This window comes from Chaetodon trifascialis, chromosome 7 (assembly GCF_039877785.1).
Source record: "Chaetodon trifascialis isolate fChaTrf1 chromosome 7, fChaTrf1.hap1, whole genome shotgun sequence".
In the NCBI taxonomy this organism is placed as follows: domain Eukaryota; kingdom Metazoa; phylum Chordata; class Actinopteri; order Chaetodontiformes; family Chaetodontidae; genus Chaetodon; species Chaetodon trifascialis.
The window spans coordinates 22,967,818-22,995,000 of record NC_092062.1 but is presented as its reverse complement, the minus strand read 5'-3'; the positions used below and the strand labels follow the sequence as shown (position 1 = coordinate 22,995,000).

The following is a 27,183-nucleotide window of genomic DNA, read 5'->3' as shown; positions in this document are numbered from 1 at the left end:
AGCTTTTTCTCATCAGTGTTAACCCTGAGGTCATTTATAACTTTGACCTGAACTGTTACTTATTCAGATAAGGCAGGTTGGAGATTGGTCTGTAGTTAGAGATGACAGAACCATCTGTGTCTTTTTAAGCAGTGGTTTAATTAAAGCGATTTGTAAAGCTGCAGGAATTGTGCCTGTAAACAGCGAGTGATCATTGTTAGACCTTCCTGTTACTACTTATTAAATATCATAATCTCTGAGAATCTATTAATCAGTTATTGACCTAACTATTTAAAATAAAAATAAATTCTGAATAAAAAATACAAATGAGGTACTGTGTGTGTGATATCTTTTTGTTTTATTTAAATAATTTCCAATCTCAACATCATCAAGAAGTGAAATAAATGCAACACAATCAGAAGAACAGTGTGGGTGAAAGCCACTGTAAATTTCCTCTGCATCGGCTGTTGGGCCACTTCCGATGTGTCAAATTGAATTTAGTCGTCACACTCAATCTAAAACCTTCTGATGCGAAGCAGAGTGTGATCTTTGTTTTGGAGAGCAGCAATAGTGTAACCACTGAGGAGGTGTTTCTGCCTGTTCAGTATTGTCTTCATTTCTACAGAGTGACGAGTGCCTCAAGCACGATGCAAAAAGGCTTTATTTTTCTACTGATTATTTGGAAGTCATCTCCTTTTACTGCAGGAAAGTAACTTACTAAATCATTTATGTTACAGTGCATTCAAAATTCAGTTTTGATAAGTTACTTTTGGCAGTACATTATTCATATTTTCAATTTTTCAAGCTACTGCTAGTGTATAACAGCAAACTTTTTAGCAGACACAAATCACCTTGTGATTGTTGTGATACTGTGTCAACATGACAGAGGTGACTCAAGCTCCTTCAGATGGTTTTACAAGAAAAATAAACACAGTAAGACAATCCAGATAGTTTTTAAGACAAGGCAGGAGTAAAACACCATCAGGATCTCCTACATCCCAGAATTAAGGTTCTGGACAATCGCTCCTTGGTCACTGATAATCTAACAGAGGATGATCGAGGCCCTTGCTGGTGTCAAATCTGTTTTCAAGACAACTGTGGGAAGAAACTGAGCACTTAAGCCTCAGAGTGACAGACCTGTTGCACGCAACTTTAACTGGTCCAAAATCTGTATGTGGCATCCCATTAAAGTGGTGCCATAAGCTTCGAGTTAATCACTTGGATTTATCTGCAGACAGAAGCAATTTGCACTGTCCAAACAATATGTTGCTAAGTGTGTATTGCACAGTCCTGCGACTGTTCTTGAGATAAACCTCAACCTGGATGTCTCTTTCCTGGCCATAAATGAGTTCATGCGGCACAGGTAAATCATTTTCATGATCGTTCAAATGTGACTTTTGACCCAGTGGCAGTAAACTCTGTTAAATTTTAATCACCATTTATGGAAAAAAAAATGCAGAGACACTGTTATGGGCTCTTTGAACATGCTCAGAGCTGAGAACTGCTCCATGTATTGCATATTGCATTTACAAATGAAGACAGGAAAATCTTCTTTTTCAAATATTTATTTAAAACGGATTTATTAAAAATTTCCTGCCATAATATTCTGCAGGTCCTATTTCCTTTTCATGATCAAGTGCAAGCATGTCTCATTAAAATCTCTTTCATTAGGTAATCAGTCATTGAAAATAGTCACTAAAGAAAAAACTGCACAGTTTGTCATTTGATCATTGTGATTCATTGCCAGTGTATAGGCTTAAAAGCAGACTTAAAGGTCCTGTGTTTAGATTTAGTGGCATCCAGCAGTGACGTTACAGGCTGCAGCAAACACAAAAGGCTTCAGGTTGTTGGATCAACAGATTTGATCTTGATGTGGATGCCACTGATTGAGCGAAGCACCAGCCGAGGAATTATCTTGGGTTTCTGAGTGGTGTCTTCTATCAGTTCAAATTTCTTCAGTGTCAGGGCTGTCGCCACTTTCAGCTCATTCATGGCAAAGTTCTGACCAATGCAGTTTCTGAGGGAGGAAAACATTAAAAAAATGCTTTTAAGCAATAACAGAACAGGACAGTAACATGTAATCAGCAACAGAATTCCCATTTGTCACTGTGGATTGACATTATATTAGAACAGATATAACAACCCAGCAGTAAATGTCAATATAATGAAGCAAATGATTAACGAGTTACAACCTTCACCAAATTAGTTCTGACTGCTTCTTTACTTTTAAACTGAATCAGGAGAGTCAGGCAGTTTATTAAGGGATAAGGGATAACCCCTTCAGATGCATCATCTCGTCTTCCAGGGGGTCCTATACATCAAAACAATCAAACAATACAATACAACCACTTACACACAACACAAAACATACACTTACAGTGTGCACAACAGCTCCCTCCCACCCGCCCCACCATACCCCATCAGCCCCTTATCCGATCACAAGGGCAACAAAAAAAAAAAGAAAGAAAGAAAAGTAAAAATAAATAAAAGGAAATAGTAATAGTAGTTAATTAATTAGTAAAAAAAAAAAAGAAAGAAAGAAAAAAAAAAACTAATAACAACAGCAGGGGGTCTGATCCAAAGACCCAGGTGTTTGAATGTGTCCACTTTTTCAAGAGGGATACCATCATTAAAGCAAACATTCAATTCAGCAGAGTGTTGTGCTAATTTATGACTGGTACCAAACAGCATAAGACTTGTCTTCTTTTTGTTTAATGATAATCTGTTATGGCTGAGCCAGTCCTGTACATTAATAAAATCAAACTGCAAGCGTGTTTCACTTTCTAATATATAGGTGCTTGATGTGTAGAGGACTGTATCATCGGCATACAGTTGAGTATGGCAGCCAGAAGAGGATAAAGGAAGATCATTAATAAATATGGAGAACAAAAGTGGCCCTAAAGATGACCCTTGTGGAACACCCCTTTCTATGATTAGATAATCAGATTGACTTCCTCCGCAATTCACACATTGACGTCTATTATGTAAGTAGGAGTTGAACCACAGTAAAGCATGACGAGACAGTCCTATTGTATATAGTTTGTCCAGCAACAGGTAATGATCTACAATATCAAAAGCTTTGCTCAGATCTAAAAAGACTGCACCAGTGAATTTATCACTGTCTAGTGCTGATAGCACATCACTAGTAAATTTAAGTAAAGCTGTGGTTGTGGAGTGGTTGGGTCTAAAGCCCGATTGGCATGGAGACAAAATATTATAGTCAGAAATGTGTTGAGACAATTGATTAAAAACTAATTTTTCAAAAATCTTAACAACAGAATTAATAATACTAATTGGACGATAGTTATTAAGATCAAGCGGGTCACCCCCTTTAAAAATTGGGGTGACCTTGGTGCATTTCCAAGATAATGGGAGTGCACTAGTAGATAATGACAGGTTAAATAAATCTGCAAGTGGGTAGATTAGCACAAAATCAAAGTTCATGACGGCAATAAGCCTGCTGAAAATAAGTTACAACAACCAGCAAAGTAAAATGTTTAGTTCAAAGAGAAATAAGTGTCATTACAACAAAAGGACTGTCATTTTATAAGTTCAATATTACGGTGAGGTAGCAGAGAAGTCTCCAAGGAAAACATCAACTTCATCAGGAGTGCGAAAAAGTCTCGTTTTACCCTCGTGGATCACTTTAAGCGTGCAGGGAAAAAGAAGAGAGTATTTGAGGCCCATGTCACGTAGTTTCTTCTTGTGTGCATCGAATTCCCGACGCCTCTGAACGAGGTTGGCGCTGAAATCCGGAAATATGTGGCCTTGAGATCCATTGAACAGGAGCTCCCTCTTTTCCCTGGAGAGCCTCAGGATCTTCAGCTTATCCTGGAAGTGGGAGAATTTAACCAGGATCGGCCTCGGACCAGCACTGGAGCTTTGTCTGGTGAAAGTTGGGGAGCGATGTGCCTGTTCAATGCTGGGTGGAGTGGGGAAGTTGGTCTGACCAAAAAGCTGGACAATCAGGTGTTTAATAAATCCAAGGATATTATTGCCCTCCGCGTTCTCAGCGATATGGATGAAACGGAGATTGGAGGCCCGACTTCAGCTTTCGGCATCTTCGGCTCGTTGTTTCAGGTATGCGTTGTCTTTTTCAAGCATTTTGACACGCTGAGTGATGTCCTGTAGATCATCCTTGTTTGTGCCGACCCTCCGCTCCAGCTCTGAGACTTGGTCTCCAAGTGTGGATAATGAGACATGTATCTTGTTAAGACTCCCTTCGATGCGTTCAATTTTGGCATCAAAATGTGTGATTAGGTAAGTTTTGATTGTTCTCATCCCCTTTAGTTCAGTTTGAATTTGTTGCATCCCATCAGCAATGGATTGAGTGATTAGTCCTTAAATAGACCTCTAAAGTGACAGGCCCAGATAGTCCTTTACGTTACCGTTGAGATGAAGTAGCTTTTTCATGCACACATGGGCACCACGGACAAATAACTAAGCCAGCAGACCAGAGCTTTGAGACACACTTCACCCCACGGCAGCCATGCGAAATGACTTTTGTCCATCTCATTAAGTTTTGTCAGAAGTGCATGAATGACAATTGTGTAATTTTTCCTCTTTCCAAGCAGATTTTGATGTACAGAACATCTCAGGGCAAAGTATAAACATCCATGGTAAGGGACCTATATCAGTGCATTAGTTTATGTTAAGATAAATGTGGGATCAAAAATGGCATTTTCAATGGTTTTCAATGGGACATTTTTTGTCATTAAGAACAAATGTATCAGTTTTCGTGTAGCTTAGCCATTTTAGGATAATTTAAGAAACTGAGACGACAATTCTAAAATGTTTTAAAAATTAATATCCTTTTGCAAATTTGAGCTATATTCAGCGGCGGAGAATCTGCTTGGTCCTGTCAGTCAAATGACAATGTGCGTCAAGGCGGTAGATAAGATAGATAAGCACTTTTTTTTTATTAAATGATAACCAAGATGCCAGGGTGTGAAATTAAGATGAAGAAATCCATGTTAACAATTTAGGAGGAATAGCAATAATGATAATAAACTTTATCTATGCAGCACCATTTGTGCATATAATGCAACACAAAGTGTTGAACATAAAAACAAATAATAATAAAATTGATGAAAAACAATAAAAACAAGGAAAATGAATTTTAGTTTAACATAGACAGCACCATTTTTGATGTGTTATATGTACTGTTGTTTTTTTCATTAAACACATTTCAACTTTTTTTTTCACTCCTGTAGTACTTTGATAATGCTGTTATTAACAAATGACAAAACAATACTTTTAAATACAATATTTTTCTGTGAGAAGTCAGGAAAGTCAGAATCCAGACATGAAGCCAGTTTCTAAAAAAACATAGGGCTGCTTTTTATTTTGAAAACCCGTTGAAGTGTGATAAAGTGTTTTACTCAATGAAACTTTTCAATCACAGGTATTGGGCCAATATTATGTCAACTGAAGTGTCTTGTATTTGCCCTACAGGCCACTAGATGGTGATTTGTGCATAAAAGTCACAGTTTTTATTGAGGTTTGACTGCAGACTTCCAGCTATCACTGTTTATGACCTGTTGCACATAACTTGAACTGTCCCAAAATCTGTATGTGGCATCCCATGAGTGGTACCATCAGCTTTGAGTTATTCATTTGGATTCGTCTGCAGATAAATGCGGAGAATCTAATCGGTCCTGTCAGTCAAATGACAATGTGCGTCCAGCAGCAAGGCGGTAGATAAGATAGATAAGTATTTTTTTATGAAATGATAACCAAGATACCAGGGTGTGAAAGTAAGGTCAAGAAATCCATGTGAACAACAATGTAGGAGGAATAGCAATCATGATAATAAACTTTATCTATGCAGCACCACCCATGCATAAACTACAACACAATGATGAACATAAAAGCAAATAATAAGAACACTGATGATAAAACAATAAAATTAAGTTGAGTTCAAAATAGACAGCAGGTGAGGAAACAAATATCAGGTGAAACAAAAACAGAAAATGAGATTTATTTTAGATAAATCACCTTCCATTGTTGCTGGGATGTCATGTTACCGTGTCAACATGACAGAGGCGACTCAAGCTTTTTCAGATGGTTTTACAAGAAAAATGAACATAGTTGTGATGGCTGTGGTCTCGGTTCATTATGTGTTTTATTTTTCTGATACTTTGTTTTCCTTCACTCTCTCTCAGCAGGTTGGAGCTTCAGGTTGTTATACACTAATGAAAGCATCCTTTTGAATATTCAGTTTCTCCCAATAGATCACGCTAAATTCTACTCATTGAACCATTAAAACTTAAAATATTAGAAATGAAGACACTTCAGATCTTCAGATTTCCCTTGATTGAATAATGTGTCTTCCAGGTCGACTGCATTTCCTGCAGGGATTTCTCTTTATGCTTGTGGATCAACAGATTTGATCTTGATGTGGATGCCATTGATTGAGCAAAGCACCAGCTGAACAGTTATCTTGGGTTTGTGAGTGGTGTCTTCCAGCAGCTCGTATTTCTTCAGTGTCAGGGCTGTCGCCACTTTCAGCTCATTCATGGCAAAGTTCTGACCAATGCAGTTTCTGAGGGAGGAAAACATAAAAAGAAATATTTTTAGCAATAACAGAACAGGACAGTAACATGTAATCAGTAACAGATTCTCATTTGTCACTGTGGACTGACATTATATTAGAACACATATGGCAACAACCCAGCAGTAATGTCAATATGATGAAGCACATGATTAACGAGCTATAACCTTCACCAAATTAGTTCTGACTACTTCTTTACTTTTAAACTGAATCAGGAGAGAGAAATGACTCCTCAGTGCTATCAGGTGGAGACAAACCTTGGTCCAGCAGAGAAAGGCACAAATGCATGAGGTGACCTCTTGGAAGCATTCTCTGGTAGGAAACGCAATGGGTCAAAGACCTGTGTTGAAACAAGATGGAAAGAACAAATGCCAGTGTGGCGTTTATCATCTGGGTGCTGGCCAGCTAACCTCTCCAGGTTGAATCATAAATTAATCAATTATTCACCAATTTCATGACTCAGTCACCTTTTACACACATTTCACTTGTAAGTAAAGTGTGCTGGGCCAGCACAGCAGAGAGGGATCATATGTTTATATACTTTATACTCATATTATATATACTTTTATATACTCTTATCACTGATTATATGAATAATGTGCACCATGTCGTGAGTTGGCAAAGGTGAGCCTTAACTTCTTTGCTCAGAATTACATCTGGACTTACATCAGGGTTTTCCCAGACAGTTGCATTCCTGTGAATCCCATACACACTTGTTCCAATGAGACTACCTGCAAAAAAGAAGAAAAACACTTGTTTTAGTTTGGGATTGTTCATAAACAGGACACATACAAGGTGTATGGATACAGACTGAATATATTTTAGTATGAGACACATGAAGCTGCCACCACCACTTAAAGTGTGAATGAGCAACAAGTCAGTGGTTCAGACATTGACTGTTGGCCAGTGTTTCACTATGTGATCAAACAGTCAAACTCACATAACTTTAGGAAAATGTGTCTGAAATGATGAAACTTTAAAGCTGCTTACAGGGAAGAAATGTACATTATATACTGTATATACCTGTCTATAGGCCAAAGGTGTATTATGAAAAACAATTTCAGATAATACAAGTTAATAATTGATCTTGTACCAGTGAGGCAAACATTATTATTACACTATGCAACAGAACGCTGTCTTATGTACATGAACTGCCTGAAAACACTGACAACAAACCTGCTGGCAGAGTCCTTCCATCAAAAAAAGTAATGGGTTTGGTGATAATTCTGGATATTCCTGGTACAGGAGGGTAAAGACGGAGGGATTCTTTTATGCACATTGTAGTGTATGGAAGTTTACTGAGGTCCTCCTTTAAAATAACACAGATAAACATTGTTAGTTGTCCATATTCTTAAACAATACAATGATGGCAAAAATCACACCAAAACCAGCTGATGTGACACAGATCATCTAGCGCAGACTTGCATTGCAAATGGCAATATTTTCAACTCATGAGCCTACCACTCCACGGTGTCCTTGCCCTCCAGGACTTGCATGATCTCATCCCTGCAAATCTTCTGGTGTTCTGGGTTGCAGGCCAGACAGTAGAGGATGAAAGAGAGGCCACTGGCGGTGGTGTCATGGCCCTCAAACATGAAGGTGTCCGCTTCTGCTCGTAGATCTTCATCTGACAGACCCTGCTGCTTCTCATCCTGAAGGAAGAATTACAGACAAAAACATCTCATCAAAATGAGAATTAAACAACTATATGCTAAGTGCCACAACTACAACGACTAGAGATATTCACTCTTTATTTGTGAGGAACTTTTTAATATAAGTACGGAACGTGATTGCTCTTTGTTTGCCTTTTCAAACAAAGAGCAATCACGGAAAAACTGGAAACCAGGCGCTCAACTAGCCAAAACCACTGCATGTGTTTTGACAGAGGACATTTTTTTAACATAACACAGAGTTACAGAGGTGTTATTGGGTATCTAATTGTGTCTCACTGAGAATATTTACTGAGCAGTAGTTGATGGAAATTAGTCATTTTCAAAAATGGTCCCAAGTTGGACACATGCCTGTGATCAGCCTGCTGAGCGGGGTGGAATGACTTTATGTTGTGGTGTGAAAGGTTATTTCTTGAGCTAATTTCTGCCCTGCGACACTGACTTTGTTTAATCAACATTTGATAAAACTATCTTATCTTGTTAATCTGGTGAGAAAACACTGGACAGGCTCGTATGCCAGAAAACCAGTTGAGGTGAGTCAGGTGTCAGTGTGTTGTTTTCAACAAGAATTTTCTGAAAGTCAGTAGATTGGAGCAGATATCACTGAACATACTTTTGCAAAGAGAAGGATGTCCAGAAAGTCCAAGTTTCTCTTGGCTTGTATGCGGTCCAGCTCCTTCTCTTCCTTTAGAGCTTCTTTCCTCTTTCTGATGACTTCATCTTCAAAAGACAAGATAATGGATGAGAATTTGCAAATTGCTAAAATCCAGTATGATTGCTATTTGCCAACTGTTTCAGATTGTTGTTAATCAAATTATGTGTTCAGGTTTTACCTGTATGTATGACTGTGAGCGATCCTGCATGCTTTTCTGTATTTGAAGCCATGAGCCTTCAGTGACGAAACCACTTCTGGCCCTTCGACACCAGTAAGCCATCCCCTGAAGACAGAAAATGGAGAGTTTGTGTGTGAGTAAAGCAGCTAAACAAACAACTCTGCAATGTGGAAAAATATGCTGCAGGAGACAGACAAGGTAGTCTTACCTATCCAGGACTCAAGAAACCAATATGACAGATTATCTTTTGGCTCTGTTAGGGAGCAAACAAAAAAAAAATTGTGACATTGACCTTGAGCTGCAACAGTGTAGTCTGTAGCAATCCCACTTTATTTTGTTCTTGCTGTCTCTTGCTTTGTCTACCAGAGGACAGCCTGCATTGTTGTTGATGTTGAGTATGCTTTGAATGCACTTTTTAGCATGATTTCCTCATTTGTAAATTTTATGATCTTGATTGCTTTAAGGAAAATGTCATTTCCTCTGTATATATATATATATATATATATATATATGTGTGTGTGTGTGTGTGTGTGTGTGTGTGTGTGTGTGTGTGTGTGTGTGTGTGTGTATATATATATATATATATATATATATATATATATATATATATATATATATATATATATATATATATATATATATATATATATATATATATATATATATATATATATATTCGCCTGTTTTGGAGCTGGTGGTCCCGTTTCTGAATGCTAAGATTTCATTTTGAAGACCAGTATTTTCTACTTCCTTGCTTCCTGTATTATACTACCAGGAAAATAAAGGCATTTGACAACGGCATTTGAGAGCTAACGGCAAAAAACGCTAAAAGTTTAAAGGCAAGGTGAAACGGAAACTAATATTTCAAAGGCTGTATGTTTCTAGCTACCCCTGAGGAGGCACATGGTTGGTGTGTTATAGTCTTTTACTCAACTATATGTCGATTTATATTAATATGTTAACTCTGTTGACCACTTGTTTGGTAAATTGGCGGCTTATTGCGTGGTATGACGCTGTGTTGTCGGATAGAGTGCTGTGTTTGTTTGTCATCTATTTCAGATACAAGCAGAAAATTTATTGTTTTGCTTTTGTTTATTTGACAGTTCTCACGTTGGTTTAAAGGAGGTTTGTGACAACAATAAACATTAAACCATCAGTTCGAGTCTTTCACCATCTCTCGGCGGGTATGCTACATAGTCAATGTCCAATAAACCCATGAGAAAGGTGGGTAGGTAGATTGCTAAATAGATAGGTAGATGGATAGTGTATTTACCCCTAGGGGGTAAATTCTTATGTCATAGCAACAGTACACCAATGAACCACAGGGTACAAAGAATAGGGCTTAAAACAAATATCAAATCTCAAAAACACACAAATACTAATGTGGGTGTTGAAAATGTTGTTACATTGACCTTTAGCTGCAATAGTGTAGTAAATGTCCAATAAACCCATCAGAAAGATTGCTAAATAGGTAAGTAGATACTGTTTTTATCCCTATGGTGTAAAGTCATAGCAACAGTACACCAATGAACCACAGGGGACAAAGAACAGTGTGTAAAACAAATATCAAAAATACACAAGTACTAACATTGGTGTTAAAAGTAAAAACTTATGTCCTTTAAACGTAAGAGGCTCTAAAAAGCTCTGAATTGACTGCAATGTTATAACAGTATATCACTTCGGGAAACACAAAAATAGTTGCTCACACACCTGCCATTGCCAGTATGGTTTTCACATAATTTGGATGGTGAATGTTGAGGAAAGGAGCAAAGGGACCAAACCATAGTGGGTAAGCATAAAGGTAGTCCTGTCCCCATTTCACCAACATGTCCAAGTCTGTCCCATCTTGTTTAAACTGAAAGTAAAAATAAAAACACAGGGAGGTAGACAAAAACCTTTCAATGTGGCCTGCATGCTTTGCAACTCCTTGCACTTGGAATGAGTCATTGGGCATTACTGTTTCTTTGCCTGAACTATGATGTTTGCCAACTGCCTGTCTCTAATGAGCAGTAATCAAAAAAATATTTAGACCCTCTTGAGTAAAAGTAGCACAATCTAAATATGCTCAATAACAACTCAAAGTATTGTATTCAAACTATTACCTGAGTAAACGTTAGTATTATTTGCATTGTCACAAGTAAAAAATGCTGTCCAGCATTGCCACAGGGGCCTCTGTTTTTGTGAATAGAACAGCTGGGGGCGGGTCGGTAAGGTAACGCTGAGTGGCTGGTATGGGAGGAAGAAATGATCATTTGTCCAATCCAATCACCTTGACACCTGTCAGTCATGATGAGTCGCGATGACGTGTTTCTCCTTTCAGCAAAAAAAAACAAAACAAAAAAAAACAAAGGCGCAATAGTACACTCAAGTTGGCAGTTAGTTTAATTATCGTGTTTAGCAAGCTGAAACAGAAAAGCGGCGCACAAAAGGAAAGAAAAAAGGAGGAAGATGAAGGTAGAGCTAAAATGATAAAATTAGATAAGTTTTTTACTCAAACCCAGGCAAAAGCTAGTGTCCCACTCCCGCTCCCGCCGGAGGCTAGCAGTAGCTTGCCAGGTAGCTCCACAAATGAAGTGGCGGCCTCGACCCTACCGCCGCGTCCCGCTTCTCCGGGCAGCCAGAGGGAGACTTCCCCACCACCGCAGCCTCAGAGACTGTACAGTGACAGACTGTCACTGTCGCGACTGCAGAGCGCTCATTCTCCAAGCTCAGGCTGATAAAGACCTACTTAAGGAGCAGCATCGGACAAGAGCGACTGAGTGGACTGGCTATACTCTCTATAGAGCACACCAGAGTGAGGACCTTGGACTGAAGCAGTGTCATAAATGACTTTGCTGAGCGCAAGGCCCGTAAGATGAGCTTCTAACGATTGAGTACAGCTTCTCTTTGTTATGAAGTGGAATTAGTGGGTTTTAAATCTATGGCAATGTACTTGTAACCTCATATTTTGGGGAAAATGTGCACCTACTGACTGTAATCCTTGTCTGTGATAACATGACAATCATTGTGTGATATAGGTGCCACATCCATTCATTAATGCTGTGTTTTTGTAAGGCATGTAATGAGCTGTGTTTTTCTTGATGGTTATACTTATGGGCATACTGTGCAATATATCTTTGTGAAGCTTTGTTGTTGTCGGGTATATTTGTTTGATAGTTTGGAGACATAATCAGGGTGTGGTAGTTTGAGTCCAGGTCAGGGCAACCTGTTAGATAAGTGCTGATATGGAGCTTCGGCCGCTGTCTGTGGTGCTGAATAGTTGGTTTGCAGGATGAGTGTGGCCAGTCACCTCTAACGTTAGCCTACATGTTGACTATAGCAGTTCTCTCGAGTGGCTGTGTGTGTGTGTGTGTGTGTGTGTGTGTGTGTGTGTGTGTGTGTGTGTGTGTGTGTGTGTGTGTGTGTGTGTCCAAACGTCTGCGTGTGTGCAGTGCGCACGAGCGTGCGCTTGTGTTTCGGGCCGGGTCGGAGCCCCCCCCCCCAAAAAAAAAATATTTGCACCGGGACCTATCACCATGATGTTACGCCACTGCTATAAAGCATATATATACTGTAAAGTACAGGCACCTCAAAATTGTAGTAGCTCGTGACATTGTACCACTGCTGATGTGCTGACACATTTTATCCTAACATGGACACATGTTGGCTAACTAACTAAACTAAAGTTGCTGCTGTGCTACTGAGCCATTGAATTACCTCCTTTATTTCCAAAAAGCCAGTGGGTGGGTGGTCCTGGAAAAACGACATAGTTGCGAAACGCGTCCCTTCTTTTGCCGAGCAAGACAGTTAACTTACAGACGACAGCAGCGAGACAAAGCAGCGCAAACAAGTGATGCACACGAGGCCAGCCCGACTGCAGTTTCACGAAATCCTCAGTTAACCCCATTGCGACGGTGCCTGGTTCTTGCTGGAGGACAAACTCTGCTGACAAATGGCTGATGCTGAGTCGTGAAGTGCAATTTAAACTCTCAGCTGGGTGGGCATTACGTAAGGCAGAGGTGGGCGGAGAATCTGCTCCGACAAATGACAATGTGCAGTAGATAAGTTTTTTTTTTTTTTTTTTTTAATGAAATGATGATTTCATAAAAACAAGACAAGGCAGAGCCATTCAGTGATTTAAAAACCAACGAAAAAAATCTGTAAGAACTTATGCAAAGATTTGAAGATTGGAGTAATCATTACATTACTCAGTAATGTTTCTCTCTCTGGTTTTCATCAGAACATGTGCTGCTGCAGTCTGTATGAGCTCTAACAGACAAACAGCCTTCTTAGACACACTAGACAGAAGAGTGTTACAATGGCTCACCCTGCTGGAGGGAAAAGGATGCATTCATTTTTCTGTGTCTGTTTGGGAGGGAGATGGTCTGACCTATGACTGGTGTTTAATGCAAATAATTGTAAGTGCTCAGACAGTTTTTCTATCCCAGCTTTGACTCCAGTTAGTAGGACCTCAGTCTTGTCTTGATCTAGCTGTCAGAAGTTCTGAGTCTGAGTCATGCACAGATTCATATGGAGAGGTGCATGCAATCATGTTTTTGATAGAACTGTGTAAATGACTGACAAATGACTTTAATATTACCTCTGCAGTGATTTTTGTATGGGTATAATGTCAGATTGTTTGGTTTGATATTTAATGTCCTTTTTACTGATGCCCTCTATGTTTGCTATCCACTTTTGCTGCTGTAATACCTGAAATCTCCTCACTGTGTTACTAATAATGTATATCTTATCTTATCTTATCTTATCTTATCTTATCTTATCTTATCTTATCTTATCTTATCTTATCTTATCTTATGATGTAGTGCTACACTCCCCACTTTTAGCTTGTCTCAACATTTTATTTTTGTGGAAGTTATCACTCATTGAATAATGCACAGCATTACTTCTTGTTTAGGCTCTTTACTTTCAGCTCTCCTGTGACACACACCTTCAATACAACTTCATTGCCTGGAACTACTCTCATAACGGTTCTGCGTAACATGTGAAATCCAAATCAGTGCGCATGTACACATACACAAAACAGTCCCTGAATTCTACACTTACATGACAATTTTGAAAGACAGCTGCTGTTTCCTCCTGCCGTACTTTCAGAGACTTCCATGCTGTTCTCCTGGCACAATGTTAAGTTCAGAGGTCATCGAGGGTGCAGGTAAATGTTTAAATATAGTCATGTATCCTGTTTCCATGTTTGTATCTTAAGAAAGGAGTCTATTTTGTAATTTACCTTGTTACCTTTGTTTCGTTCATATGCTGTTTCACAGGGCTAATCTATGAAGCACAAGGCTAGCAAAGAGAGCTGTCATCCACACCCCCTTAAACTAGCACCCTTGGTACAGTATGCAGAAGGTATTAAACATTTATTGTATATTATTGTTAAAGACATGATTTATGTTCATGTGAAAAGAATTTAAATACTTTGTTCATGTGACATTCACTATATGCATATTGGTTAGTTTTAAGGCAGTGTACTTTCTAACTGTAACATACATTTAAGTTTATATTAAAAGAAGATACATGTAATACATTGCACTGTTGGTAATGGTCATATTTGTTGTAGGTTTCAGAAGCATATTATTGGACATAATACCTGGTACTTTAAATCTGTATGTGACTTGTGAAGGGAAGTGTTTCTCTGTATATCTCTTCTGTAGTTTTCACGGTGCAATGCAAAGAAGACAAAATACAGACACCCGTTTGAAACTTTCTGCATTTTGCTGATTCAAGGCAAGGGGCCGCTATCAACTGCAATCGTTTGAGCTTACTGAGATTTATAGCTGGATATCATCTGCATAACTAGAATTGCATTTGCTGTGGTTTCCAATAACATTGGCGAGTGGCAACATATACAGACTGAAAACACATGGGCCTAAGACAGAGTCCTGTGGGACACCACACATCATGTCTGTTTTATTGGACGAGTGGTCCTCCATGACCACATAAAATTATCGACTAACTTTAAGCAAGACCTGAACCACTGAAGAACTGTGCCAGAGAGACCGACCCAGTGTTGGGGTCAATCAACCAGAATGTTATGATTTACAGCATTAAAGGCAGCACAGATCTAACAGGACAAGTGCAGACAGCTTTTTCTCATCAGTGTTAACCCTGAGGTCATTTATAACTTTGACCTGAACTGTTACTTATTCAGATAAGGCAGGTTGGAGATTGGTCTGTAGTTAGAGATGACAGAAATTAAAGCAATTTATAAACCTGCAGGAAATGTGCCTGTAAACAGCGAGTGATTATTGTTAGAACTTCCTGTTACTACTTGTTAAATATCATAATCTTTGAGAATCTATTAATCAGTTTTTGACTTATCTATTTTAAATAAAAATAAATTATAAATAACAAAATACAAATTAGGTATTGTGTGTGATCTTTTCATTTACTTAAATAATTTCTGAAAATTATTACCGAGATGTAGAAACAGCATAAATTTCAATACAGCAATGGGTACAAATCAAAATGTTTTACACATGCATGTTTTAAACTGCACAGCAAGTAAACCTACATTTTCTGAAGTAATTAAGATAGTCACTGCAAGAAATTCCAGTTTAAGTCAGGTTTAGCAGATGATTGAATTGTATTAACATTACAATTACAGTTTTTGTTTTACTCAAATAATTACAATCTGATACTTTTATGCAAGAAATGATACTTGTTAGTGTTGCACATACTATCTCAACACCTGCAAAGAGTGGAATAAATGCAAAATGATCTGAAAAACAGTGTGGGTGAAAACCACTGTAAATTTCCTCTGCATTGACTGTTGGACCACTTCCGATGTGTCAAATTGAATTTACTTGTCACACTCAATCTAAAACCTTCTGATGTGATGCAGAGTCTGTGATCTTTGTTTTGGAGAGCAATAATAGTGTAACCACTGAGGGGGTGTTTCTGCCTGTTCAGTATTGTCTTCATTTCTAGAGAGACAAGTACTTCAAGCACGATGCAAAAAGGCTTTATTTTTCGACTGATTATTTGGAACTTACCGCAGGAAAACAGTAAGTTACTAAATTATTTTTATTACATTGTATTGAAAATTCAGTTATGGTAAGTTACTGTTTGTCTGGCTATATATTATTTATCAGAATCAGAATCAGAAAAAGCTTTATTGCCAAGTAAGATTTTACACATACGAGGAATTTGCTTTGGTGAGGTTGGTGCATGACACATCTATCAAGAAGAAGCAATTAAAAAGTTAAAAATATGACAGTAAGTAAATAATATAAAAATAAGAAAATAAGTAAAAAATACAACAATAGAAGAACTGTAACAGTAGTAAAATAAAAAAAATCTCACAATATAAATATATGTACACAAGTCTTTTTTTTTTTTTTTTTAACAGAGGCACAGACTCCCTTTTTTCAAGGGAGTCCAAGTAGAGCGTTAATGTAACGCATATGGTTGTGGCAATGTCACTGACAGGTAGAGTCAGAGGTGAAGTGTGAAGTGTCAGGGGGGGTTCCGGGCCTTGTTAATAAGGCTGACAGCAGATGGGAAAAAACTGTTCTTGTGGCGTGAGGTTTTGGTCCTGATGTTCGGCTGATGTTCGGCTGATGTTCGGCTCCCACTTGAGGTCCTGGGAGATGATAGTTCCCAGGAAGCGGAAGGACTCCACAGTGTCAATAGTAGAGTCACAGAGGGTGATGGGGGCAGGTGATGCTGAGTTTTTCCTAAAGTCCACAACCATCGCCACTGTCTTTAGAGCGTTGAGCTCTAGGTTGCTCTGGTTGCACCAGGTCACCAGATGGTCAACCTCCCACCTGTAGGCGGACTCGTCGCCATCAGAGATGAGTCCGATGAGAGTGGTGTCGTCCGCAAACTTCAGCAGCTTGACAGACTGATGACTGGAGGTGCAGCTGTTCGTGTACAGGGAGAAGAGCAGAGGAGAAAGAACGCAGCCCTGAGGGGATCCGGTGCTGATGGTCTTTGAGTCGGAGATGTGTTTCCCCAGCTTCACGCACTGTTTCCTGTCATACAGGAAGTCTGTAATCCATCTGCAGGTGGAGTCAGGCACGCTCAGCTGGGAGAGCTTCTCCTGGAGCAGGGTTGGAATGATGGTGTTAAAGGCAGAGCTGAAATCCACAAACAGGATCCTGGCGTAGGTTCCTGCGGAGTCCAGGTGCTGGAGGATGAGGTGGAAGGCCAGGTTGACCGCGTCGTCTACAGACCTGTTGGCTCTGTATGCAAACTGCAGGGGGTCCAGGAGAGGGTCGGTGATGTCTCTGATGTGTGAGAGCACAAGGCGCTCAAAGGACTTCATGACCACAGAGGTCAGGGCAACGGGTCTGAAGTCATTAAGTCCTGTAGTCCTTGGCTTCTTAGGAACTGGGATGATGGTTGAGGACTTGAAGCAGGCTGGCACGTGACATGTCTCCAGTGAGGTGTTAAAAATGTCTGTGAACACTGGAGACAGCTGATCAGCACAGTGCTTCAAGGTGGATGGGGAGACAGAATCTGGTCCAGCTGCTTTCCGGGGGTTCTGTCTCCTGAAGAGTTTGTTGACATCTCTCTCATGAATGGAAAGAGTCGTCACTGAGGTGGGTGGGGGGGTGGGGGGTGTCCTTTAAGGTGGGAATTGGTGGAGGTGACGCAGAGTCATTAGCTGAGAAGTGGTGTTGGAGCTTCTCAGAGTACAGCCGTTTAGCCTCTTTCACCGCCTTGCTGAACCTGTACTTTGCCTCTCTGAATCTGTCTTTGTCCCCACTCCTGAAGGCCTCTTCCTTTGCCAACCTTGGCTGTCTGAGTTTGGCTGTGAACCAGGGTTTGTCATTGTTGTAACTCACCCTGGTGCGTGATGGGACACAGCAGTCCTCACAGAAGCTGATGTAGGACGTCACAGCCTCCGTGTACTCATCCAGACTGTTGGTAGCAGTCCTGAACACATCCCAGTCAGTAGAGTCCAAACACCCCTGGAGATCCTCCACAGCCTCACTGGTCCACTTCCTTGATGTCCTCACCACGGGTTTGCAGAGCTTTAGTTTCTGCCTGTACGTAGGAATCAGGTGGACCATGACGTGGTCGGAGTGGCGCGGGTGACGGCGTGATAAGCATCCCTGACTGTGGTGTAACAGTGATCCAGAATATTCTCCTCTCTGAAATATACTTTATACTTTAAACTTTTCAAGCTGCTGCTATTGTATAACAGCAAACTTTTGTTTTTTAGCAGACACAAATCACCTTCCATTGTTGCTGGGATGTCAAGTTGTGATTCCATGTCAACATGACAGAGGTGACTCGAGCTCAAGAAAAATGAACATAGTAACACAATCCAGATATTTTTCAAGATAAGGCAGGAGTAAAACACCATCAGGACCTCTTGCGTCCCAGAATGAAGGTTCTGGACAATCGCTCCTTGGTCATTAATAATCTAAAAGAGGGTGATCAAGGCCTTTACTGGGGGAAGAAACACTCCAGTCATTAGTGTGAAGAAAGGTCAGAACAATCATGATCGTATTTGTTTTCTCAAAACTAAATATATGAAGTACCTAGCTGCTTTGTGTATCCAGTGCTGTACATTTGCCAAAGCCTGTTCAAACGAACAGTACCCTTTTTTTTTTTTTTTTTTTTTTCTTCACAAATTCTGAAAGAAATCCTACATTACTGCAGGCAGCAGTTTTACGCATGCATGTCCGGGAGAATTTACTAATTTCAAATGGACTTTTGAAGCCAGTAACATGACTGCACTCAGAGACTCAGTACAAGGATCACAATCACACTTTGTTACTTCCAAAAGGTCTGTATACATTATAAATATCAAAGGATGGAGGAAGGAGGAGCAGATGCTGAGAAATACACCTGCTAGACAATTGGATGTGAGGGAGGTTGGCAGAAGATACTTACTATCAACCTGTGATCCTCAACCCCACCCTTGTCACAGCCCCCTGTCTACCAGAGACTCACAACGAGCCACGCAAAAAGATGTATGCCAAAGAAGCTTGGCCAGGCAAGAAACCCACCCCTGCACTACTCATCTAATCAGTATCTTAAAGCTGTTGACTCTCAGATTACCAGCAGATTCATCAGGGACTGTGACCTGACAGAGGTGGAATCATTTACCTCTCATTTCTTTTCATTTCATTTCATCGTCATTGCAAAAAGGCACCACACAATTTCCCTGTTCCAAAGGACTTGGCACTGAGCATTTGAGCCTCAGAGTGACAGGCTACATGGAGAGGGTGGGCCATCGATATCCATTTTTGATGTGTTTGTAATTACAGGTATTAGACCAATATTATGTCAACTGAAGTGTCTTGTATTTGCCCTACAGGCCACTAGATGGTGACTTGTGCATAAAAGTTTTCATGGAGGTTTGATGACAGACTTCCAGCTATCCATCACTACATTTACGTGCAGTCAAGCAACCCTTTCATAACCGGAATATCGGCAATAACCCGCACAGCCATGTAAACACCAATAACCCTTTTGAAAAACCCGAATATGCTCATATTCATATCCCAGCTGTCAACAGGCGAGAGGTGGGGTACACCCTGAACCGGTTGCCAGTTGATTGCAGGGCAACACAGACAGACAAGACAAACAACCATTCACACTCACTCTCACACCTAGGGACAATTTTAGAGTCACCAATCAACCTAATGAGCATGTTTTTGGTCTGTGGGAGGAAGCCGGACTACCCGGAGAGAACCCACACATGCACGGGAAGACCATGCACACTTCACACAGAATGGTTCCGCCGGGGATCGAACCGCCGACCTTCTTGCTGTGAGGCACGCACAATACCTACTGCACTACTGTGCTGGTGCTCTTATTTGACTTTGGCCTTTTCTGGTATATTGGCTTTTGAATTTTGTTGGCCATGTTAGTTTTCTATGTTTGCAGATACTGGACATTTTAGTCACTACTGTTTAGTGGCTGTGTGGATTTTGTAATCAGGTGGTTGCCTGTATTCTAAGTGTATACTGCAGAGTCCTGCGACTGTTCTGGAGATAAACCTTGACCTGGATGTCTCTTTCCTGGCTATGAATGAGTTCATGCGGCACAGGTAAACCACTTTCATGACAGTTCATTCAGTTAAATTTTAATGTTGCATTTACAAATGAAGACGGGAAATCTTGTTTTGCAAACATTGATTTACAACAGATTTATTCCAAATTTCATGCCACAATATTCTGCAGGTCCTCTTCCCTTTTCATTATAAAGTGCAGGCATGTCTTATTACAATCTCTACCAGTGTGAGAAAATGAGCATAAACTACAAGTTTTTCAGCAAGTAATCAGTTGTTGAAAATAGTGACTAAAGAAAAAACTGCACAGTTTGTCATTTGATCATTGTCATTCATTGTCAGTGTATAGGCTTAAAAGCAGACTTAAAGGTCATCTATGTAGATTTAGTGGCATCCAGCAGTGACGTTTCAGGGTGCAACAAACACAAAGGCTTCAGGTTGTTATACACTAATGAAAGCATCATTTTGAATATTCAATTTCTGCCAATAGATCACGTTAAATCCTACTCACTGAACCATTAAAACTTAAAATATTAGAAATGAAGACACTTCAGATCTTCACATTTCCCCTTGTTTGAATAATGTGTCTTCCAGGTTGACTGCATTTCCTGCAGGGATTTCTCTTTATGCTTGTGGATCAACAGATTTGATCTTGATGTGGATGCCATTGATTGAGCGAAGCACCAGCCGAGGAATTATCTCGGGTTTCTGTGTGGTGTCTTCTATCACCTCGTATTTCTTCAGTGTCAGGGCTGTCGCCACTTTCAGCTCATTCATGGCAAAGTTCTGACCAATGCAGTTTCTGAGGGAGGAAAACAGTAACATTTAATCAGTAACAGAATTCTCATTTGTCATTGTGGGCTGACATTATATTGGAACAGATATGGCAACAGCCCAGCAGTAAATGTCAATATGATGAAGCACGTGATTAACAAGCTATAACCTTCACCAAATTAGTTCTTACTACTTCTTCACTGAAGAAGAAATAGTCAGTAGTAGTACTGAAGAATTGTTTGATTTTCCTCTTTCCACACAGATTTTGATTTACAAAACATCTTGGGGCAAAGTATAAACCATCCATGCTAAGGGACAAAAAATGCTGAATGGACTAAAAGTTGCTGATTTACCATATTACTCAAGCAGGATATCGCACTCAGAAGACTAAGAAAGTATCTCCTCTAAACCCTAATAAAGCAATCACCGCATTGGTAGAAAAGGGGCTGGTGCTCAGTTAAACATCTACATATTACAGACCTTTGTCAGATAAATGAATACACATTGAGATGCTGTCTGGTAAGAACCTCTCTCCCCAGTGCTATCAGTCGCAGACAAACCTTGGCCCAGCAGAGAAAGGCACAAATGCATGAGGTGACCTCTTGGAAGCATTCTCTGGTAGGAAACGCAACGGGTCAAAGACCTGTGTTGAAACAAGATGGAAAGAACAGACGGCAGTGTGGCGTTTATCATCTGGGTGCTGGCCAGCTAACCTCTCCAGGTTTAATCATTAATTATCAATCAATCAATCAATCAATCAATCAATCAATCAATCAATCAATCAATCAAAGTTTATTTGTATAGTACCTTTCATACATAAAAATGCAACACAAGGTGCTTGACAAAAGATAAAAACATAAAATAGCAATATCATAGCAAATGCCAGAGGACCTCAGGATCCGCGAGGGCTGATATGATAGAAACAGGTCAGATAAATAAGATGGCCCAAGACCATTAAGACACTTAAAAACTAATAAAAGCACCTTAAAGTCGATCCTGAAGCACATGGGGAGCCAATGCAGCGATTCTAAAACCGGTGTAATGTGCTCCCGCCCTCTGGTCCTCGTCAGCACACGTGCGGCTGAGTTCTGGAGTAATTGTAAGTTATAGATAGTCTTTTTGGGAAGACCAGAGAGCAGGGCATTACAATAATCTAAACGGCAGGAGATAAAAGTATGCATCAGTACCTCCGTGTTAGCCTGAGAGAGAAATGGGTGAACTCTGGCTATATTTTTAAGATGCTAAAAACCTATCTTTGTTACATTTTTAATGTGAGGAATAAAACTAAGCTCAGAGTCAAAAATGACGCCCAGGTTCTTAACAGATTGTGAGGGAGTAAAACCTTGTAGTTTTGGTAAAAGTGTCTCTCTCTTGCCTTCAGGACCAATAACTAAAACCTCTGTTTTATCCTGGTCGAGCTGTAGGAAGTTTTCTGCCATCCATGACTTAGTTTAAAAGGGTATCAATAGGCCCCATGTCATCAGGAGACACGGCAATGTAAGGCTGTGTATCATCAGCGTAGCTGTGGAAGCTGATGCCGTGGCCCCTGATGACATCCCCAAGGGGAAGCATGTAAAGATTAAAAAGTATTGGACCTAAGATTGACCCTTGGGGCACCCCACACTTCATTTCACGGGTTCCAGAGGAACATGTATCCAAACTTACATAGAAACAACGGTCTGTGAGATAGGAGTAAAACAATTAATCAATTATTCACCAATTTCATGACTCAGTCACTTTTTTAAAAACATTTCACTTGTAAGGAAAGTGTGCTGGGCCTGCACAGCAGAGAGGGATCATACGTTTATATACCTTATACTCATACTATATATACTTTTAGATAGTCTTATCACTGATTATATGAATAATGTGCACCATGTCATGAGTTGGCAAAAGTGAGCTTTCACTTCCCAGAGATTTGCTCAGAACTGAACTTACATCAGGGTTTTCCCAGACAGCTGCATTCCTGTGAATCCCATACACATTTGTTCCGATGAGACTACCTACAAAAAAGAAGAAAAAAGTTTTAGTTTGGGGTTGTTCAGAGACAGGACACATACAAGGTGTATGGATACAAACTGAATATATTTTAGTGTGAGACACATAAAGCTGCCACCACCACTTAAAGCATGAATAACCAACAAGTCAGTTGTTCAGACATTGACTGCTGGCCAATGTTTCACTATGTGATCAAACAGTCAAACTCACATAACTTTGGGAAAATGTTTATGGAACTTAAAAGCTGCTTACAGGGAAGAAATGTACGTTATATACTGTATATACCTGTCTATAGGCCAAAGGTGCATTATGAAAAAACAATTTCAGACAATACAAGTTAATAATTGATCTTGTACCAGTGAGGTAAACATTATTATTACAGTATGCAACAGAACACTGTCTTATCTACATGAACTGCCTGAAAACACTGACAACAAACCTGCTGGCAGAGTCCTTCCATCAAAAAAAGTAATGGGTTTGGTGGTAATTCTGGATATTCTTGGTACAGGAGGGTAAAGACGGAGGGATTCTTTTATGCACATTGTAGTATATGGAAGTTTACTGAGGTCCTCCCTTAAAATAACACAGATATACATTGTTAGTTGTCCATATTCTTAAACAATACAATGATGGCAAAAATCACACCAAAACCAGCTGATGTGACACAGATCATCTAGCGCAGACTTGCATTGCAAATGGCAATATTTTCAACTCGTAAGCCTACCACTCCACGGTGTCCTTGCCCTCCAGGACTTGCATGACCTCATCCCTGCAAATCTTCTGGTGTTCTGGGTTGCAGGCCAAACAGTAGAGGATGAAAGAGAGGCCACTGGCGGTGGTGTCATGGCCCTCAAACATGAAGGTGTCCACTTCTGCTCGTAGATCTTCATCTGACAGACCCTGCTGCTTCTCATCCTGAAGGAAGAATTACAGACAAAAACATCAAAATAAATGAGAATTAAACAACTATATGCTAAGTGCCACAACTACAACGACTAGAGATATTCACTATTTATTTTTAACACAGATAGAACAAACATGTCTGCTCCTTCACCAGGTCAAAAGTATAATTGGCAGGGATAGGAGAACTGGGCCTTTTCAAACAAAGAGCGGACAGGGAAAAACTGAAAACCAGGCCCTCGACAAGCCAAAACCACTGTGTGTGTTTTGACAGAGGATATTTTTTTTACAAGACAGAGTTACAGAGGTGTTACTGGGTATCTTATTGTGTCTCACTGAGAATATTTACTGAGCAGTAGTTGATGGAAATCAGTCATTTTCAAAAATATTCAAGTTAGACACATGCCCGTGATCAGCTTGTTGAGCAGGATGGAATGACTTTATGTTGTGGTGTGAAAGGTTATTTCTTGAGCTAATTTCTGCCCTGCTACACAGAATTTGTTTAATCAACATTGGATAAAACTATTTTATCTTGTTTATCTGGTGAGAAAACACTGGACAGGCTTGTATGCCAGAAAAACAGTTGAGGTGAGTCAGGTGTCAGTGTGCTCTTTTCAACAAGAATTTTTCAACAAGAAGTGCAAATATCACTGAACATACTTTTGCAAAGAGAAGGATGTCCAGAAAGTCCAAGTTTCTCTTGGCCTGTATGCGGTCCAGCTCCTTCTCTTCCTTTAGAGCTTCTTTCCTCTTTCTTATGACTTCCTCTTCAAAAGACAAGATAATGGATGAGTTTTTGCAAATTGATAAAATCCAGTATGATTGCTATTTGCCAACTGTTTCAGATTGTTGTTAATCAAATTATGTGTTCAGGTCTTACCTGTATGACTGTGAGCAATCCTGCGCACTTTTCTGTATCTGAAGCCATGTGGGCTGAGGTAGAAAATGAAGTCGTTGTGGTATGGAAATGTCCTGAACCGCAGGTTAATCAGATCACTGAGCTCATACACTGCTTTGATGTATGCATTTGTTCCACTGAAATAAGAATGTCGGCAAACTTTAAAAGCCACATTTCCTCCACTCATGATTTAGACAGCTGAAGCAGTGAAGAACTTCTAGAACTGAAGTGGCGGGAAAAGGTTTGCATGGACTCACCCCTCGGTCTGACAGTTGCTGTTGTAGCTGAAGGCACATTTCAAAATGCTGTCCAGTGTCATCAAGCTGACATGCTCAAACAATTCAAAGGATTTGTTGGTATCTGCATAACATTTCCATTTATCCTGGCAACAGTGAGAGAACAGATGTGACATCTCTGCAGGAGACGGGAAAAACTCCAATGCACTCACCAACTCTGACACAAAATGTCATGGAGACAGTCTAAGCCGATATTCTTTAACATTACTTCACCACTATGTTCTTTCTGTACTTAGTATGATTTGTCATTCACATACCAGCATAATTTTAGCAGAGTCTGACATCAGTTTTGTGTATGGTTTCAAAACATCATAATGGAAACCTGGGGTCAAGAGCCTTCTGTGACGAAACCACTTCTGGTCCTTCGACACCAGTAAGCCATCCCCTGAAGACAGAAACGGACAGTTGGTGTGTGAGTAAAGCAGCTGAACAAGCAACTCTGAAATATGCCAAAATATGCTGCAGGAGACAGACAAGGCAGTCTTACCTATCCAGGATTCAATAAACCTATATGACAGATTATCTTTTGGCTCTGTTCGGGAGCAAACAAATAAAAATGTTGTTACATTGACCTTTAGCTGCAACAGTGTAGTCGATGTGCTCATAAACCCAGAAAAAAGATTACTAAATTGGTAGGTAGATACTACTTAACTACAGGGAACAAAGAATGGTGATAAAACAAGTGTAAAATATCCACAAAAAAGTACTAACATAGGTGTTAAAAGTAAAAATAAAAGCATATGTCCTTTAAACACAAGAGGCTATAAAAAGCTCTGAATTGACTGCAATGTTATAACACACACCTGTCGTTGCCAGTACGGTTTTCACATAATCTGGATGGTGAATGTAGAGGAAAGAAGCAAAGGGACCAAGCCATATTGGGAAAGCATAAGGGTACTGCTCTCCCCATTTCACCAACAGGTCCATGTCTGTCCCATCTTGTTTAAACTGAAAGTAAAAATAAACACACAGAAAGTTTGACAAAAACCTTTCAATCATATAGCCTGCATGCTTTGCAACTTCTTTCACTCTGAATGACTCAATGGACATGACTGTGCCTTTGCTTGAACTGTGATGTTTTCCGACTGCCTACCTCTAATGAGCAGTAATCAAAAAAATGTTTAGACCCTTGTGAGAACAGTGACACAATCTAAAAACACTCAATTACATCTTAAAGTCTTGCATCGTGCAGGCGAACTTTTGTAAAGTTGCTGATGTGTTACTGAACCAGTGAATTACCTCATTTGTATGTCCAAAAAGCCAGTGGCTGGGTGGTCCTGGGAAAACTTCCATGTTTCGAAATGTGTTCCTTCTTTTGCCGAGCAAGACAGTTAACTTATAGACGACAGCAGCAAGACAAACCAGTGCAAACAAGTGATGCACACGAGGCCAGCCCGACTGCAGTTTCACGAAATCCTCAGTTAACCCCATTGCGACGGTGCCTGGTTCTCGCTGGAGGAAAAACTCTGCAGACAGATGGCTGATGACAACCAGTGAAGCCCAATTTAAACTCTCAGCTGGGTGGGCATTACGTAAGGTGGAGGTGGGCGGAGAATCTGCTCGGTCCTATCAGTCAAATGACAATGTGCGTCCGGCAGCAAGGCGGTAGATAAGATAGATAAGATAAGTATTTTTTTATGAAATGATAACCAAGATACCAGGATGTGAAAGTAAGGTCAAGAAATCCATGTAAACAACAATTTAGGAGGTATAGCATTCATGACAATCAACTTTATCTATGCAGCACCATTCATGCATAAAATACAACACACAGTGAGGAATATAAAAGCAAATAATGATGACATTGATGATAAAACAATAAAAACAAGGAAAATTAAATTGAGTTCAAAATAGACAGCAGGTAAAGAAACAATTATCATTTGAAACAGAAGACAGTGATGGTCAAAACAGTAAATGAGTTTTATTTTAGCAGACACAAATTACTTTCCATTTTTGCTGGTATGTCAAGTTGTGATACCGTGTCAACATAACAGAGGTGACTCAATCAGAATCAGAATCAAAATCAGAATCTGAAAAGCTTTATTGCCAGGTACGAGTTTACACATACGAGGAATTTGCTTTGGTGAGGTTGGTGCATGACACATCTATTAAAAAGAAGCTATTGAAAAAGTAAAAAAATATATAACAATAAGTAAAAAATATAACAATAGTAAAAAATATACAATAAATAAAAAATATAACAATATAAATCTATATACATGTCCAAGCAGAGCGTTAATGTAACGCATAGGGTTATGGCAATGTCAATGAGACAAGTAGAGGCAGAGATGGAGTATGAAGAGTGTCAGGGGG

General features: G+C 39.7%; 3 protein-coding genes across 3 annotated transcripts in view; all 3 read right to left on the bottom strand.

Moving 5' to 3' along the window:
- Positions 1-6,159: 6,159 nt before the first annotated feature.
- On the bottom strand, positions 6,160-9,087 carry LOC139333505 (cytochrome P450 4B1-like). The gene is given in 7 exon segments (XM_070965966.1): positions 6,160-6,523; positions 6,790-6,872; positions 7,199-7,263; positions 7,709-7,838; positions 7,990-8,184; positions 8,816-8,922; positions 9,036-9,087. Coding segments are annotated over 7 exon segments (810 nt in total). The 3' UTR covers positions 6,160-6,345.
- Positions 9,088-20,113: 11,026 nt separating this feature from the next.
- The window catches only part of LOC139333598 (cytochrome P450 4B1-like), a 37,199-nt gene continuing 30,129 nt past the window's right edge, over positions 20,114-27,183 (bottom strand). The window contains exon 15 of the mRNA XM_070966129.1: positions 20,114-20,409. The gene's annotated coding sequence lies outside the window, so the exon portion shown is untranslated. The remainder of the gene's footprint in view (positions 20,410-27,183) is intronic.
- Positions 20,443-26,345, bottom strand: LOC139333600 (cytochrome P450 4B1-like). Its single transcript, XM_070966131.1, has 12 exons — positions 26,110-26,345; positions 25,674-25,818; positions 25,358-25,402; positions 25,128-25,255; positions 24,832-24,956; positions 24,557-24,711; positions 24,337-24,443; positions 23,501-23,691; positions 23,216-23,349; positions 22,717-22,781; positions 21,339-21,421; positions 20,443-20,806 (listed from the first exon to the last, which is right to left on the bottom strand). The coding sequence occupies exons 1-12, from the start codon at positions 26,299-26,301 to the stop codon at positions 20,629-20,631; spliced, it is 1,548 nt and encodes a 515-aa protein (XP_070822232.1). The 5' UTR covers positions 26,302-26,345; the 3' UTR covers positions 20,443-20,628.

What these genes read in the sequence shown, in the direction of transcription:
- LOC139333600 (XM_070966131.1), bottom strand. Translation starts at nt 26,301, where the DNA reads ATGGGGTTAACTGAGGATTTCGTGAAACTGCAGTCGGGCTGGCCTCGT. An exon ending in ACTCTGCTAAAATTATGCTG is followed by an intron (nt 24,957 to 25,127) that starts GTATGTGAATGA and finishes CACTGTTGCCAG; the next exon opens with GATAAATGGAAATGTTATGC. An exon ending in GATTGCTCACAGTCATACAG is followed by an intron (nt 24,444 to 24,556) that starts GTAAGACCTGAA and finishes TGTCTTTTGAAG; the next exon opens with AGGAAGTCATAAGAAAGAGG.